At 42.0% G+C, this 12,536-nt stretch overlaps 1 protein-coding gene across 1 annotated transcript; it reads right to left on the bottom strand.

Moving 5' to 3' along the window:
* Positions 1 to 236: 236 nt before the first annotated feature.
* Positions 237 to 11,624, bottom strand: LOC129115543 (cell migration-inducing and hyaluronan-binding protein-like; the record flags this gene model as incomplete). Its single annotated transcript, XM_054626953.1, has 7 exons — positions 237 to 541; positions 1,593 to 1,693; positions 2,006 to 2,163; positions 3,918 to 4,004; positions 4,636 to 4,840; positions 7,966 to 8,151; positions 11,413 to 11,624. Coding segments are annotated over 7 exons (1,077 nt in total), but the record flags the coding sequence as incomplete, so codon positions are not given.
* Between the last annotated feature and the right edge of the window lie 912 nt (positions 11,625 to 12,536).

Raw genomic sequence — 12,536 nt, 5'->3', positions numbered from 1 at the left:
GTCAGAAATCAGTTATGTCTATTGATGTCTGTGGAGACAACCAGGTTTCTGCAAACACCCATGGCTGTTCGGAGCCACTGTTGCCTCAGAGATAATGACCTCAAATATAGCCCGTAAAGTCCTCAATTGATGGGCTTGCTAACACAGATACAATTCATGGGGGGCAGTGCTGGCTCTGGGAGAGGGTCTTCCCCTTTTCGACACACCAAATCACATAATTCTTTCTCATTGCCAAATCTAGAAAAAACACCACTGATCCTTTACAATGGCATGGAGCAACTGCCTGCGGTGCTGGCAGTGTGTATGTGCATGTGTAAGTGCGTGTCTGTGCATTGTTTTGGGGGATTGGCAACGAATGTTAGTATCTGGGGGCTTCATAGTCTCTTTGCTGTCCTCCCCACTCTGCCTGCCTTTCATAGCTTCATCTTGTGGACCACAGGGATGGGCAAGACCTGATGGATCTTGGCTCGATTGGCGTCCACCTCCATATGGATCCAGTCAGGGTGGAAGGAGCCCTTGAAGCCCACAAATGCCAGCTTATCTGCAGAAGGCCAAATTACATCAAAGTCAGTGACATCATCAGAGCACCAGGGTGTTTATCAGCAATGCCCTGCCTCACATTTACTTTTGAACAGCAGAAGGGGGCCTGCTTCAATTCTGAACTAGCCTGTGGTTCTGCACACTGGAATCAAGGGGCTGCAATTGACCCTTGGCTAAGCCCCGCCCCTCCCCGCTACTGCATCAAGATGTCGGCGCTACGTTACCATGGAACCCACACCGTCACTAACTGGCTCACTGCATATATATATATATATATATATATAAATAAGAACAAGAAAGTATTTCTGATTCGATATAAGGATAATAATAATCAAATTTTGGGAAGAACAAGAAAGTACTTTCTGAGCGAGGCAGACAGAAGATTCAAAATATCGTGTGAATCCAGGATGTCAAAGGAGGCTACCTGCCTGTCTACCTACCTGTCTGTCTGTCTGTCTGTCTGTCTGTCTGTCTGTCTGTCTGTGCAATTTCTGCCTGTGCACTCACTACTACTCACCGGAGTCTTACACAAGCAACTATCTTTACAGCTGTGAGTACTAACTAGAGACATGTTGGTTGTTTACATTCATAATGCTAATTTTGGGGGAGTGGCTTTGGAGGGAGGCCTGCAGGGACGGACTGTCAGTGTTACCACTTGGCCCCGTTCTAGCAATATTTGGTAACTTTTGGAGCTAGTGCTGCTAGCAATTTTCATTGGAAAAGATTTGGCAACACTGGGCTGGATTTTTCAGTTGGATCATTTTGCATTTAAAATAAATGTATCTTATATTTAAACCATAAAGCCTTTGATATTTTTGTTAGGCTTATCCTTTTTCTGCCAGTGGAATCTAATTTAATTCATAGTATAATACTAATAATATTGCTGTAATTTGATCTTTATCTGCAACTGTGCAGAAAAACTAAATATTTGCCACAATTAATATACATGCAAATAAACAAACAACATGTGCAGCATTCAAATTTTGATTTAGAATTTGAATGCAAACGTTATGAATGAAGCTCAATCAATAGGTAAATATACAGGTAGTTACCTTTCAATTTGATACTTTTGTCTGCTCCAAGTCTTTCCAAGACTTTAGTCCAGCTTCCTCTGGTAACCAGACGGCCCTTAGATGTAAGGAGGACGATTGAACTAAAGAGACAATGAGAGACAGCTCTTTATTTTACTATTGACATTTACCTGATAGAAGCAGCATGTGTCTTAAAGTTGTGTGTTATACTGGCCTGAGACTATTTGTCATAAAAGTGACTTCAAATGATCATGGCCGCATTTGGTTCAGTGTAAAATAACCTTGTGGCAATTTTATTCAGTTTCTTTGGATGCCCCATGCATCATCCAAAAACAAACAAAAAAAGGAAACAAATGAAGAAACTTAAACAGAGTTGTAGTACAAACTGTTGAAGGACTTTTAGTGTAGTTGGACAGTCAAGGAGGAGCTTTTACCCATCTCTCAGTCCAGTGACGTAGTTGTCTATCTGTGCCGGGATGCCCTGTAAGATGGAGTTCCTGAAGCCTTTGTTCTCTACCACCTTCCCATCATGTCCATCAATAACTGTCAGTTGCACCCCATCTTCTGGCTGGTACAACTTCCTGCTGTTCACCTGTCACAAAATGGCCAGCAAATCACACTACAGTTCTGGTATCTATTAAATGACAGCACTGCAATAATGTCAGTGATTTAGCAGAACTGATATCAAATAACACAGGTCATACATAACATGTCAGACAAATATATAGGAATAGCTTTCTGTAACACTTTTAAAACAAACTCAAAAAAATCAAAATACACTACAATGGCCCCACGATTCAAATGATGCTCTATGGGCCCCTCTAGCATCAGTTTTGCACGTCAGGGACAAAGTGTCAGTTTGGTCAGTACCGCTTTCTCCTTTCAAAATAAACTTCCAAAGGCGCGTTACTTAGTGTTTACAACAAAACTACTTGTTAAGGATTAGAAAAAGATAAGGGTTGGGGTTAAATTAACGATGTTTGTTATGTAAAATAAATATGCTTGTTATGTAACTATGGAGGTGATGCAACAAAATCATATAAATCAACGTATTCTTACACAGGCCATGAACAGCGGTTTCCTGTGGGAAAGTTTTTTCATGGATGGGTTTACATTGGAGTCAGTTGAAAGCCTGGTGTGTCTCATAAAGACACACTAAAGGACGCTTCAGTGCGTCGCTATAAGACACTGAGTGGCACTGACCAAGCATCGTAATCGGCGATTTTGGAGTGAGAACAGAGTTGCATTTTTACCTGGAGCCCTGCTCAGAACCAGCCAACAGCTGGGCTCTTAGGGGTACAGAACTAGACTCGTCTTTTTTAAAGTTGTACAAATATCAGTTAAAGGGTTACTTCAGAGTTTAAGTATTACATTTTCACAAAAAGGGGACTTGCAAGAGAAAGATTTGAAAACAATGGTCAAAATTTGAAGCAGCAGAATCCCTGACTTTTATTTTCTAGTAAAAGTCACACATGAAATCAGACTGGCTCCTGCATTTCCCATAATGCAACTTGATGGCATCTTTCAAACCCTTCCAGTTTTTAAAAATGTGTTGCCCACAAGCCAAAGCTGAGATAACCTGATGACATAACTGTTACATCTTCAGGGTTATTTTTCAGACTTGACAAAGGTCCTCCAGAGACACAGAACACGGCTGAGTAGCACTGACCCTGATGAATAAGCAGATTATCTTAATGCCAATTTACGATTGGAAGTGTTGTGAGGTGTTTGGGCTGTCTTTTGAAAATATTGCTAGCTTGCAGGTGCTGGAAAACGGTTCTTTTAGACATGTAAGTAAACATCAACGATTGTGTTTCTGGTGCTTCTTAGTACATTACTGAGGGCCTTTCCTTCACACCGGGGATCATCTGAAGGCACTGAGTGACTTTTCTATCTGCAGCCTCTAACTTGTTGATGTTGTGCAACACCAAGTCAATTTCACACAATAGATTTTCTAGTAACATTTTGTGCAACCAGCATCAGTATTTAAAAAAATAATAATGCAATGCTTATGTGCACATCGAACTTATCCTTGAATTAATTATTCTACAGTTTCTTGAAAACGCATTGAAAACAGTTTACATAGCTCTTAAAACTCCTTTTGCTTTTAATCTCTCAGGACCGTCCGTGTCTTCATCCTTAACACAGGGTATTAATCCGCCAGTAGGATCATGTGTGTGCGTGCGTCCGTGAGTAAGTGTGCAGCTCTGTGTCTGTCCGTGGCTTATCTTGCATTCAGCTGCAGCAAACTGAATATTATTAATATCAGCTGAGTGCATCGCTGACTCCCAGCCACTACTCTTAGAACAGAGACACAGTGGGCGGAAACAGTTTGCTGTGTTTTACCTCAGTAAAAGCAAAGTCTTCTTTGATGTGGAAAAATCGAGTGTTGTAGGACTCCAGTTTGACCTCCAAGAAGTGTTCTGGTGAGTTCTGAGAGTAACCAAGCAAATAAGTTATAATACACAACATTTGGTATTTCACAGAAGCCATTTGAAGTCAGTTTTCACTCAGCAACATCACAAAGCCAAACAAGTAACACTAAAGAACCACAGCTGCAAAATGCCATTTTAATATAAGAAATATATTATATTTCTAATGACTGCTAGCCTTTGGGGAAATTTAGATCAGCAGCAGTAAAAGTTAACACAAATTCAAAAATTAGGCTGGATGTAGAGAAAAGACGTAAATAAGGATACGACAAATAGGGCATTCATCACGGTGGAATGTAATAGGGAGTGCACGTATGAATACAAGATGTGTGCAGATACAGAGATAAGAAAAACACACTTGGTGAAAAAATACTAACCTAGTAAATTTATTCAGAATGAACATATCTGATGATATCTCCAACTTGCTAACATCGTATGAGCCTGAGTGTAGCCTGAATGTAGTCTGAGTAAATCCTTAGTGTAGCCTGAGTAAAGCCTGAGTATAGCCTGAGTAAAGCCAGGTCAGTTCAGGTCCACTGCAACTGCCTGTAAAACATCTATGACGAGCACAATGTCTTGTTTGAACATTTTTAAATACATTTAAGTATTCCACCCCCTCTCCCTTTTCTCACCAGCCTGACATTAGGTATCTTTCTGGGCATGGGTACATCCACAACAGGCAGCTCAGCGTGTTTGGGGTAGGCCTGGGCCATGCAGTTGCTGGGTAGACTGCCTTTAGGGATGACGGCTGTGATCTTCACCCTCTCACAGCCCTTGACAGAGCAGAAGGCAAACTGTTCCCTGTCGTTATGGGCCTTGACCTTCAAGAAGAGCAGGCTGCAATACACAGTAGAGCTTTAGACATCATACACACATACAAGTTGCAGTGCTGAGGAAGTATAGGACCTTTTGAATCTGCTCATCTATTACTTCCATTTCTGACCGAAATGCATGGCATTCACCAGGGTAAAGACATGGAGTGATTAACTCATAATTCTGACTTCTGTATCTCATTTTTGACCTGTCCTGGCACCGCCCCTGCTACAATAACTGCGGAGCAAGCAGAACCTCGGGCCCCTTTACTGTTATAGTTACCTGCTACATCTTTCCAAAGAATACTACATTACTCTGTATGCAACATTACATTGGTGTTAATATCTTCACGGACACATTACATTGTATATAGTCACACCTGTCACATCCATGAATGATGATATGTAGTGTTAAAGCGCTTTGAGTGGTCGTAGGACTAGAAAAACGCTATACAAGTCCAGTCCATTTACCATTTCAACATCCGTGGTTGCTCGTAGTAATGGCAGCTGTTGAAAACACCAAGAGAACGTATAGCTAAGCCTTCAAAATAGAAATACAGACTCATCTGTGTTTATCATCTACATCCAGGGACAGGACATTGAGATTGTGCAATCTTATAAGTACCTGGGTGTTCACTTGAACAATAAACTGGACTGGACTAATCATTCAAATGCACTTTATAAAAGGGTCAGAGCAGACTCTATCTGCTGAGGAGACTGAGGTCCTTTGGAGTGCAGGGAGCACTCCTGAAGACCTTTTTCAACTCCGTGGTGGCATCAGCCATCTTTTATGCAGTGGTCTGCTGGAGCAGCAGCATCTCAGCAGCAGACAAGAAGAGACTGAACAAGCTTGTCAGGAAGGCCAGCAGTGTGCTGGGGTGTCCACTGGATACGGTGGAGGTGGTGGGAGACAGGAGGGTGATGGCCAAGCTGTCATCCCTGATGAACAACACCTCCCACCCCATGCAGGACGCCCTGGCAGCTCTGTGCAGCTCCTTCAGCCACCGGCTGCTTCACCCCCGGTGTGTGAAGGAGAGGTACCGCAGGTCCTTCCTTCCTGCTGCTGTCAGGCTGCACAACCAGCTCTGCTCCCAGCAGACCACATGACACATGACAATAAAAACACTGTGCAATAATAGTTAAAATAGGTTTTTTTTTCTGTCTGTAAATATTATATTTCAGTTATTGTGTTTTTCTACTGTTTTTATTGCTTATTTATAATACTTGTTTTTTATTTTTTTTTTTATTTTTCATTTTTATCTTGTCTTTCTTTACTATGTCTCTTGTGTGCACTTTAACTCTATGCTGCTGTAAGCCTGCAAATTTCCCCGCTGCGGGACTAATAAAGGATTATCTTATCTTATCTATCTTATCTTATGTAAGTAACTACGAGCAACCACGGATGGGGGGACATTCAAAATGAAAGCCTCAACAGCAATATTTTGGGGAGTATCCGGAAAAACCTTTAAACCGTCCTTCAATATCAATTCAAATTCATTATTCACAAATATTGTTTCCTTTTCCTTCTGAGCCAGATGAAGCACTGTATGGTCTGAGCCTTATATTGAATACCCAGCCTATGTTTGCTGTGACTGAATTGTGATGGACCTGCTGTGCATCAGGTAAGACAGATGTACAGCGACACACATATGTGAGTGTGTCGGCTTAGAGAGAGAGGTGTGGTCAGCTGTGTGGATTCTGTTGCAAGCATTGTTGTGTGAGGTTGTGTAGTTGTGTAGTTGTGTGGGTCCTCATTGTTTACAATATTAGCCTTGGTGATGTGTGTCCAAAGCGTGAGGTTTATTGCCTTGGCCTGCATGCATGAAAACTCGTAGGCCCACATTGTGTATTGAGTCTGGTGAAGCATTAGGGCGACCCCCTGACATGTATGCACGTCATGTATCTCTAATGCAGTCTCTCTAAGTACTTTGATACCATTTGGTAACGCATTCAATAAAGTAAAGTTTGCAGTGGCAACACAGCTGAGTTCCTATTAATGGACAGAATTGAATGGGTCACAGAATGTGTAACACCTGTTATCTCCTATTGTGAGATCTTTTCTAGTAATAATGTAAGTACATCACAACTCTGAGTTCCAGAAGTCATTATTACAAGATAAGGCCTCCGGTTTTTCCTTTGGAGAATGCAATACCACAATTCACTTTAGTTCTCTTTCTTCTTGTCATTCTCTTTTTTGCTCCCTCTATCATACATTACATTACAGTCATTTAGCAGACGCTTTTATCCAAAGCGACTTACAGTCAGTAGTATGTTACATATCATTCACCCATTCACACACTGATGACAGGCTACCATCAAGGTGCCACCATCAGACTCTAACTAACATTCATTCACATCCAGTCCACACCGATGGCAAGCCTTCGGGAGCAACTTGGGGTTAAGTGTCTTGCCCAAGGACACATCGACTGCCGAAGCCGGGTATTGACCCACCGACCCTCTGATTGGAGAACTACCTTGCTCTCCACTACGCCACAGCCGCCCCATACCTATTTTTATTTCTACTTTCCTCTTTACATTATATTATATATGTTGGTCGAAATCTTTTGACCGTAAAAAAGTCAATCTTAGATGACTAAATCAAGTCTTAATCTAAATCAAAGTCTAACTTGGAATTAAGTGTGGTTTTATTAATGATCACACATAAAGCCAATATACTTTAGTACAACCTGGGTCTATTTGTGTAGTTGTAGCCATCATTCCTCAGTAATATTTGAAATGAAGTCAATGAGCTTATTAATGAAACCTGAGAACACTGAAGATCAGCATGCAGACGATCAGAAGGGTACGCCAAACTTATTTGGAAGAGGTGTTGAAAGGTCAAATGATTAGCCAAACCAGGACCGTCACAGTTTACAGAACCTCTTCCTGCTTTGACCTTCTGGACTTCGTTGTGGGTTCTCAGTGTTCCTGAGCAGTGAGGGATTATTATGGCATTTACCTCCAAACGAGGTGCTTTAGATGACCTAGATAAACTGTCAGATTGTGCTTTCAGACCCACTGGACTTTGTTGTATGGCAAATATATTACATGCTTTTACACTGACTGTTGTTTTGTGAGTGGTGATAGTAGTGTTGGAAGTAAAGTTTGCTTGTGAGATGAGGTGAGCGTGTGTGTGTGAGTGTGTCTCACCCAGTGTCCTCCTCCCAGTAGTAGTATCCTCTGGCCAGGTGGGAGTGGTTGATCTTGTCCCTTTGCGCTGTCCTCATGAAGACGCCGGTCTTGCGGGTCTGCTTGGTCAGGCGGTTGTGGATATCGGAGATGACGGTGAAGGTGGTGCCTTGTGGGTAGCAGAGGCCCACGTTGATCCAGTCATTTCTGAAACACCCCCGAACACAGTACTGCTTTCATCTCAAAGATAAAGCCCTCCACATCCACAGTGACCGCACACACATGATTACTTCTACCTTTATCTAATCAGGTGAATATCACATGATATGTACATTTAGTGGATTAATAGAGAAACAGAAAAGTATAATAATAATAATAATAATAATAATAATCCTGGGGCTGCAATAATGTCAATCAATCCTTTATTAGTCCCACAATGGGGAAATTATTTCTCTGCATTTAACCCATCCCGGAGGAGCAGTGGGCTGCAATGAAGCGCCCGGGGAGCAACTTGGGGTTAGGTGTCTTGCTCAAGGACACCTCTGCATGTTGCCGGAGGGGTTTGAACCACCAACCTTGTGGTTACGGGACAAGCGCTCTCCCTCATGTGCCACAGCCGCCCCAAATGACTATGAAAAGTCGAATGCAAAATCCTTCATCAAAGATTCAAACGAGCAGGAGTTGGCTGCATTAATAGATCATACTATACAAAGCAAGAAAGAATGGCCCATTAAACCATGATCAGAAGACACACACCAGCTGTTTTCTTAATTCCAGTAAAATGTCTCAGCTCTTTCTGCAGAGAAACTGCCTCACTTGCTGTATTCCTCTGTGAACTGTAGATGGAGCCATTGGTCATGCACCATTGACATAAATCTACTGGCTCTATACTGACAGGGTGGACTCAGCCATGGGGAGTAGCTAACAAGCTTGAAACGACAACCAGCTTTTATGTAGTTTAAATAGCTGAAGGCCACCCTGTTAACACCATTTGAAGGGAGGAGCACAAAGTGAGGCTCTCCCCATTTCTGTGGTGTATCTTGGTAAATAGCAGGAGTGATGGTCTCCATCAGTTTACTTCACCCAGCATGGATTATCTGAGTGACCTCAGGGCTGCCCTGTCATTTACAGAAAGCATGCAAGGAGGGATCAGTGTTCTTAACTCAATTAATCTCGCCATGTCATCATTCACAACATGTTCTTATGTTTAACCCTGATGTCTTCTCTCTGTCTACATTCTTTGTTGAACTGGATAGCAAATCAACCATCACATGAAGGGATAAGTCACAGGAAATGAAACTCTGTAGAGTAAACCAATGATTGGCCTAGTGTGTGGAGATGTGAGAGTAAGCAGAGTTTGAACTTCTCCTCAAACTTTGTCCCACCTTCAAGTAAGTCCTATCAGGCCAGGCATAAAGACATGTTGGACACAGAATCCTCTAGAATACCTTTCTGATTATTGATAATAATACGGCCAAACCCTAACTACCTTCAACAAACACTTCCACGCCTTAAGGGCATACTCCACAGATGTATTGACATAATACAGTTCACAACCCTGCACTCTACTTCCACATTTACTCATCCCTGTCACATTAGACACAATGTAACACATCATGTTAGATAAGTAAAGATTCCAGTACAGGATACTTTTATTTGGATCTTTTGCACACAAGACCTTGTACGCAAAATGTATTATATTTTGCACAATGGTATTCATTTTTGCCTACATGTTATTAACTTGTGTAAAAAAGATAATAACAACTGCAAACAGGATAATAATTTGTGCAAACAAGCTCTAAACTTACAGTTTACAAGGGACCTTATACTTTGTGAACATACTGTAAGTCAATAACTGTGAGCACAAGATATTGATTTAATATGCACAAATTACTATCGTGTGCCCACAAGTTATTATTTATGGCAGGCAATATATTCATTTGTAGACCATAAAAATAAAAATAAGGTGACATATGGTGCATAAAACAGCTTTTATAATTATTATCTGTGCCCACAAGTTATTTTCTTCTACTGAGGTGACTGTGGTTCAGCACGGTGCTGTGAGTTGTGATTTAGCCTCTCTAGATCTCAGAGCACATCTTGACTGATAAGCACCATATGTACTTTGTAGAAAAAAGACAAACTGATCAGAATCACATTATAACATTTTCCACGTTATAACAAATTCTATTTAACTTGTTATAACAAGTGACGTTCTAGTTGAATGAGATAAGTTGCTCTCGGACGGAGGTGCACTCCAGTGTGCCAGTTCGAGCACCCGTGTACCCGGCTGTGAACTGGCACTCGGCCATCATAATGTCAATTGAAGCATAGAGTAGACCTTAATCCAGGGGTGTCCAAACTTTTTTCACTGAGGGCCACATATAGAAAAATATACTAAAGGCTGGGCCACTCACTAGAGGTGAGGTATATCACCTCACTTCTAGTGTCAAAATCAATCAAATGTAGGTAAATTATGCTTGATATTTGAATATGCTTAAAGAAAAAAACATCCTACATCACAACTTTCCATTAATGGATTTTCATTTATTTTGTTATAAAAATGGTTGGCAGCTCATTCTCAAAACAGCAGCCTGAGATTGCTTCTTACTCAGGATGGTGATCCTTCACAGCCCTGGAGAGGGGGTGGGGCTTATCTCCATGGAAACCTCTGTCAACAAATCCATTTTCACCATCAACCATGCCATAAATAAATACTAATTCTGCTTTATACTTGTTGTGGCAGTCCCAGATATCCTGGGAAACTAAACGCCGTCTTGTCTGAGTTCATAACATCATCTGTGGATTTATTCGAGCCGTATGAACCGAAAATAAACAATTTTACTGTGATTTAATTGCAATAAATGTACAAAAAGGGACGCTGAAATAACAACATAATGATGGTGGTTTGTAAAAAAAGTCAGAATTCATGTTTTGTTAGTTCTCTCTGCAGGAGGAGAAGGAAATCACTTTTAAAATGCCTGTTTTGTGAACGGAGCTCGGACCGATGACAGAGTGACAGGAGGAGAAGCTCAACGCTGATTGGCTGATCGATGACAGAGTGACAGGAGGAGAAGCTCAACGCTGATTGGCTGTCGCAACACAGCGTCCCGCTGTTTTTAGAATTTGTAGCGGGCCAATTAAAAATGGCCGCAGTTGGCCCGCGGGCCGTAGTTTGACACCCCTGCCTTAATCCAATCGTGTTCCTCGATGTATCTGTTCTCCGCACAACATTTCGTTGTTATAACATGACAATATCTTGTTATAACAATAAACGCTTGAAGTTATAACATGATGTTAATCAGTTTTTCAATACGCTTCTATGCCCATAAACCTATGAGTGCTTTCCATGATAGGTAAAGTAAATGATTTTCTCCTGATCAAACTATCTGGGCTCAGTGTGAAGGTGGTGTTTGTCATGAGTGTGTGCTGGGTGCTGCCACAGGTGCGGCCCATATGTCCACTGACTTGTTGAAGTTGATGAGCCAGATGATGACCTCAGCGGGCGCTGCCTGGTCCCAGTGGATGGTGTAGCCTTTGGCCAGTGTGATCACCGGCTGGAACTGCTGGTAGTGCTTCTTCTTCCCCAGTGCGCCCTCCAGTGTCAGGGGCCGATCAGGGTACTCATCCCTCACCATCAGCATGTTCAGGTTGGCAGGGTTACGTGTCTGGACGTAGATCTGGAGAAGACAGACCATTGATTTAAAAGGCTGATTCCAGTGTTTGGACAATTATTTTTAAAAGCGTTACCCAATATCGATATTGAGTGACGCTACACTTCCGTGACCACGCTGTCAGTAGGGACATTAACCAGCTGTAACCGCCCAATGAGAGCAGTGCAGAGCGGCGGCCGTGAGCTAACCAGTGGGGCGCACTCACATGCACCAACATGCACTCACATGCACCAACATGCACTCACATGCACCAACATGCACTCACATGCACGTGGCCGGTAGGCTCTGTGAAGAAAGCAAGGAGAAGCTCTGGTAACAACAGTAACACAGGGAGAGAGACTTCATGCTCTGATCAGATAGACATTACTCCTCTATCTTTACAAAGACAATAGTTGTAGGTTGAGATATTTTATGCTTGACTCAAATTATTTAATTTAGCAACTTTACTGTTGTGCCTTAAAACGTGTCAAAACCACCGGCTGTGCTGCTTTCATCTTTTCATCCAAAGTGCTGGGGAGGTTGTGCTCTGTCGCTGTTGCCGTTACTAAGCAACCAAAACGTTCACACTGCAATGAAGATGATGACGTTGCTGTTATTTGGCAGTAAGCCTCTCTGATTAAACTAAACAAAGTCAAAACAAAGATAAATTGATATCCAGCACTGTAAATCCCTCACAGTAGCTCCATTAACCAGTTGGCCCTTTCAACAGGATGTTGTGACAAAGAGGTGAAGCATTGCCGGCTGCAATTGGTTGTTCATCATTAGCCATGATGGTGTCATTCATGCTTTTGAACACGGCGTCCATGCGACTACATTGAAAACAATGGATTGGAAGGCTCAAAAAACGCGGTCTCTGACATGGTCTCTGGACTTCCTTAGTGTGGGCCAAGCACCAAATGTTCAACATCCCTGGTGAAG

The sequence above is a fragment of the Anoplopoma fimbria genome, unplaced genomic scaffold (genome assembly GCF_027596085.1).
Source record: "Anoplopoma fimbria isolate UVic2021 breed Golden Eagle Sablefish unplaced genomic scaffold, Afim_UVic_2022 Un_contig_7531_pilon_pilon, whole genome shotgun sequence".
Lineage (NCBI taxonomy): Eukaryota > Metazoa > Chordata > Actinopteri > Perciformes > Anoplopomatidae > Anoplopoma > Anoplopoma fimbria.
The sequence above is the reverse complement of the archived record's forward strand: the minus strand, read 5'-3'. Positions and strand labels throughout refer to the sequence as shown.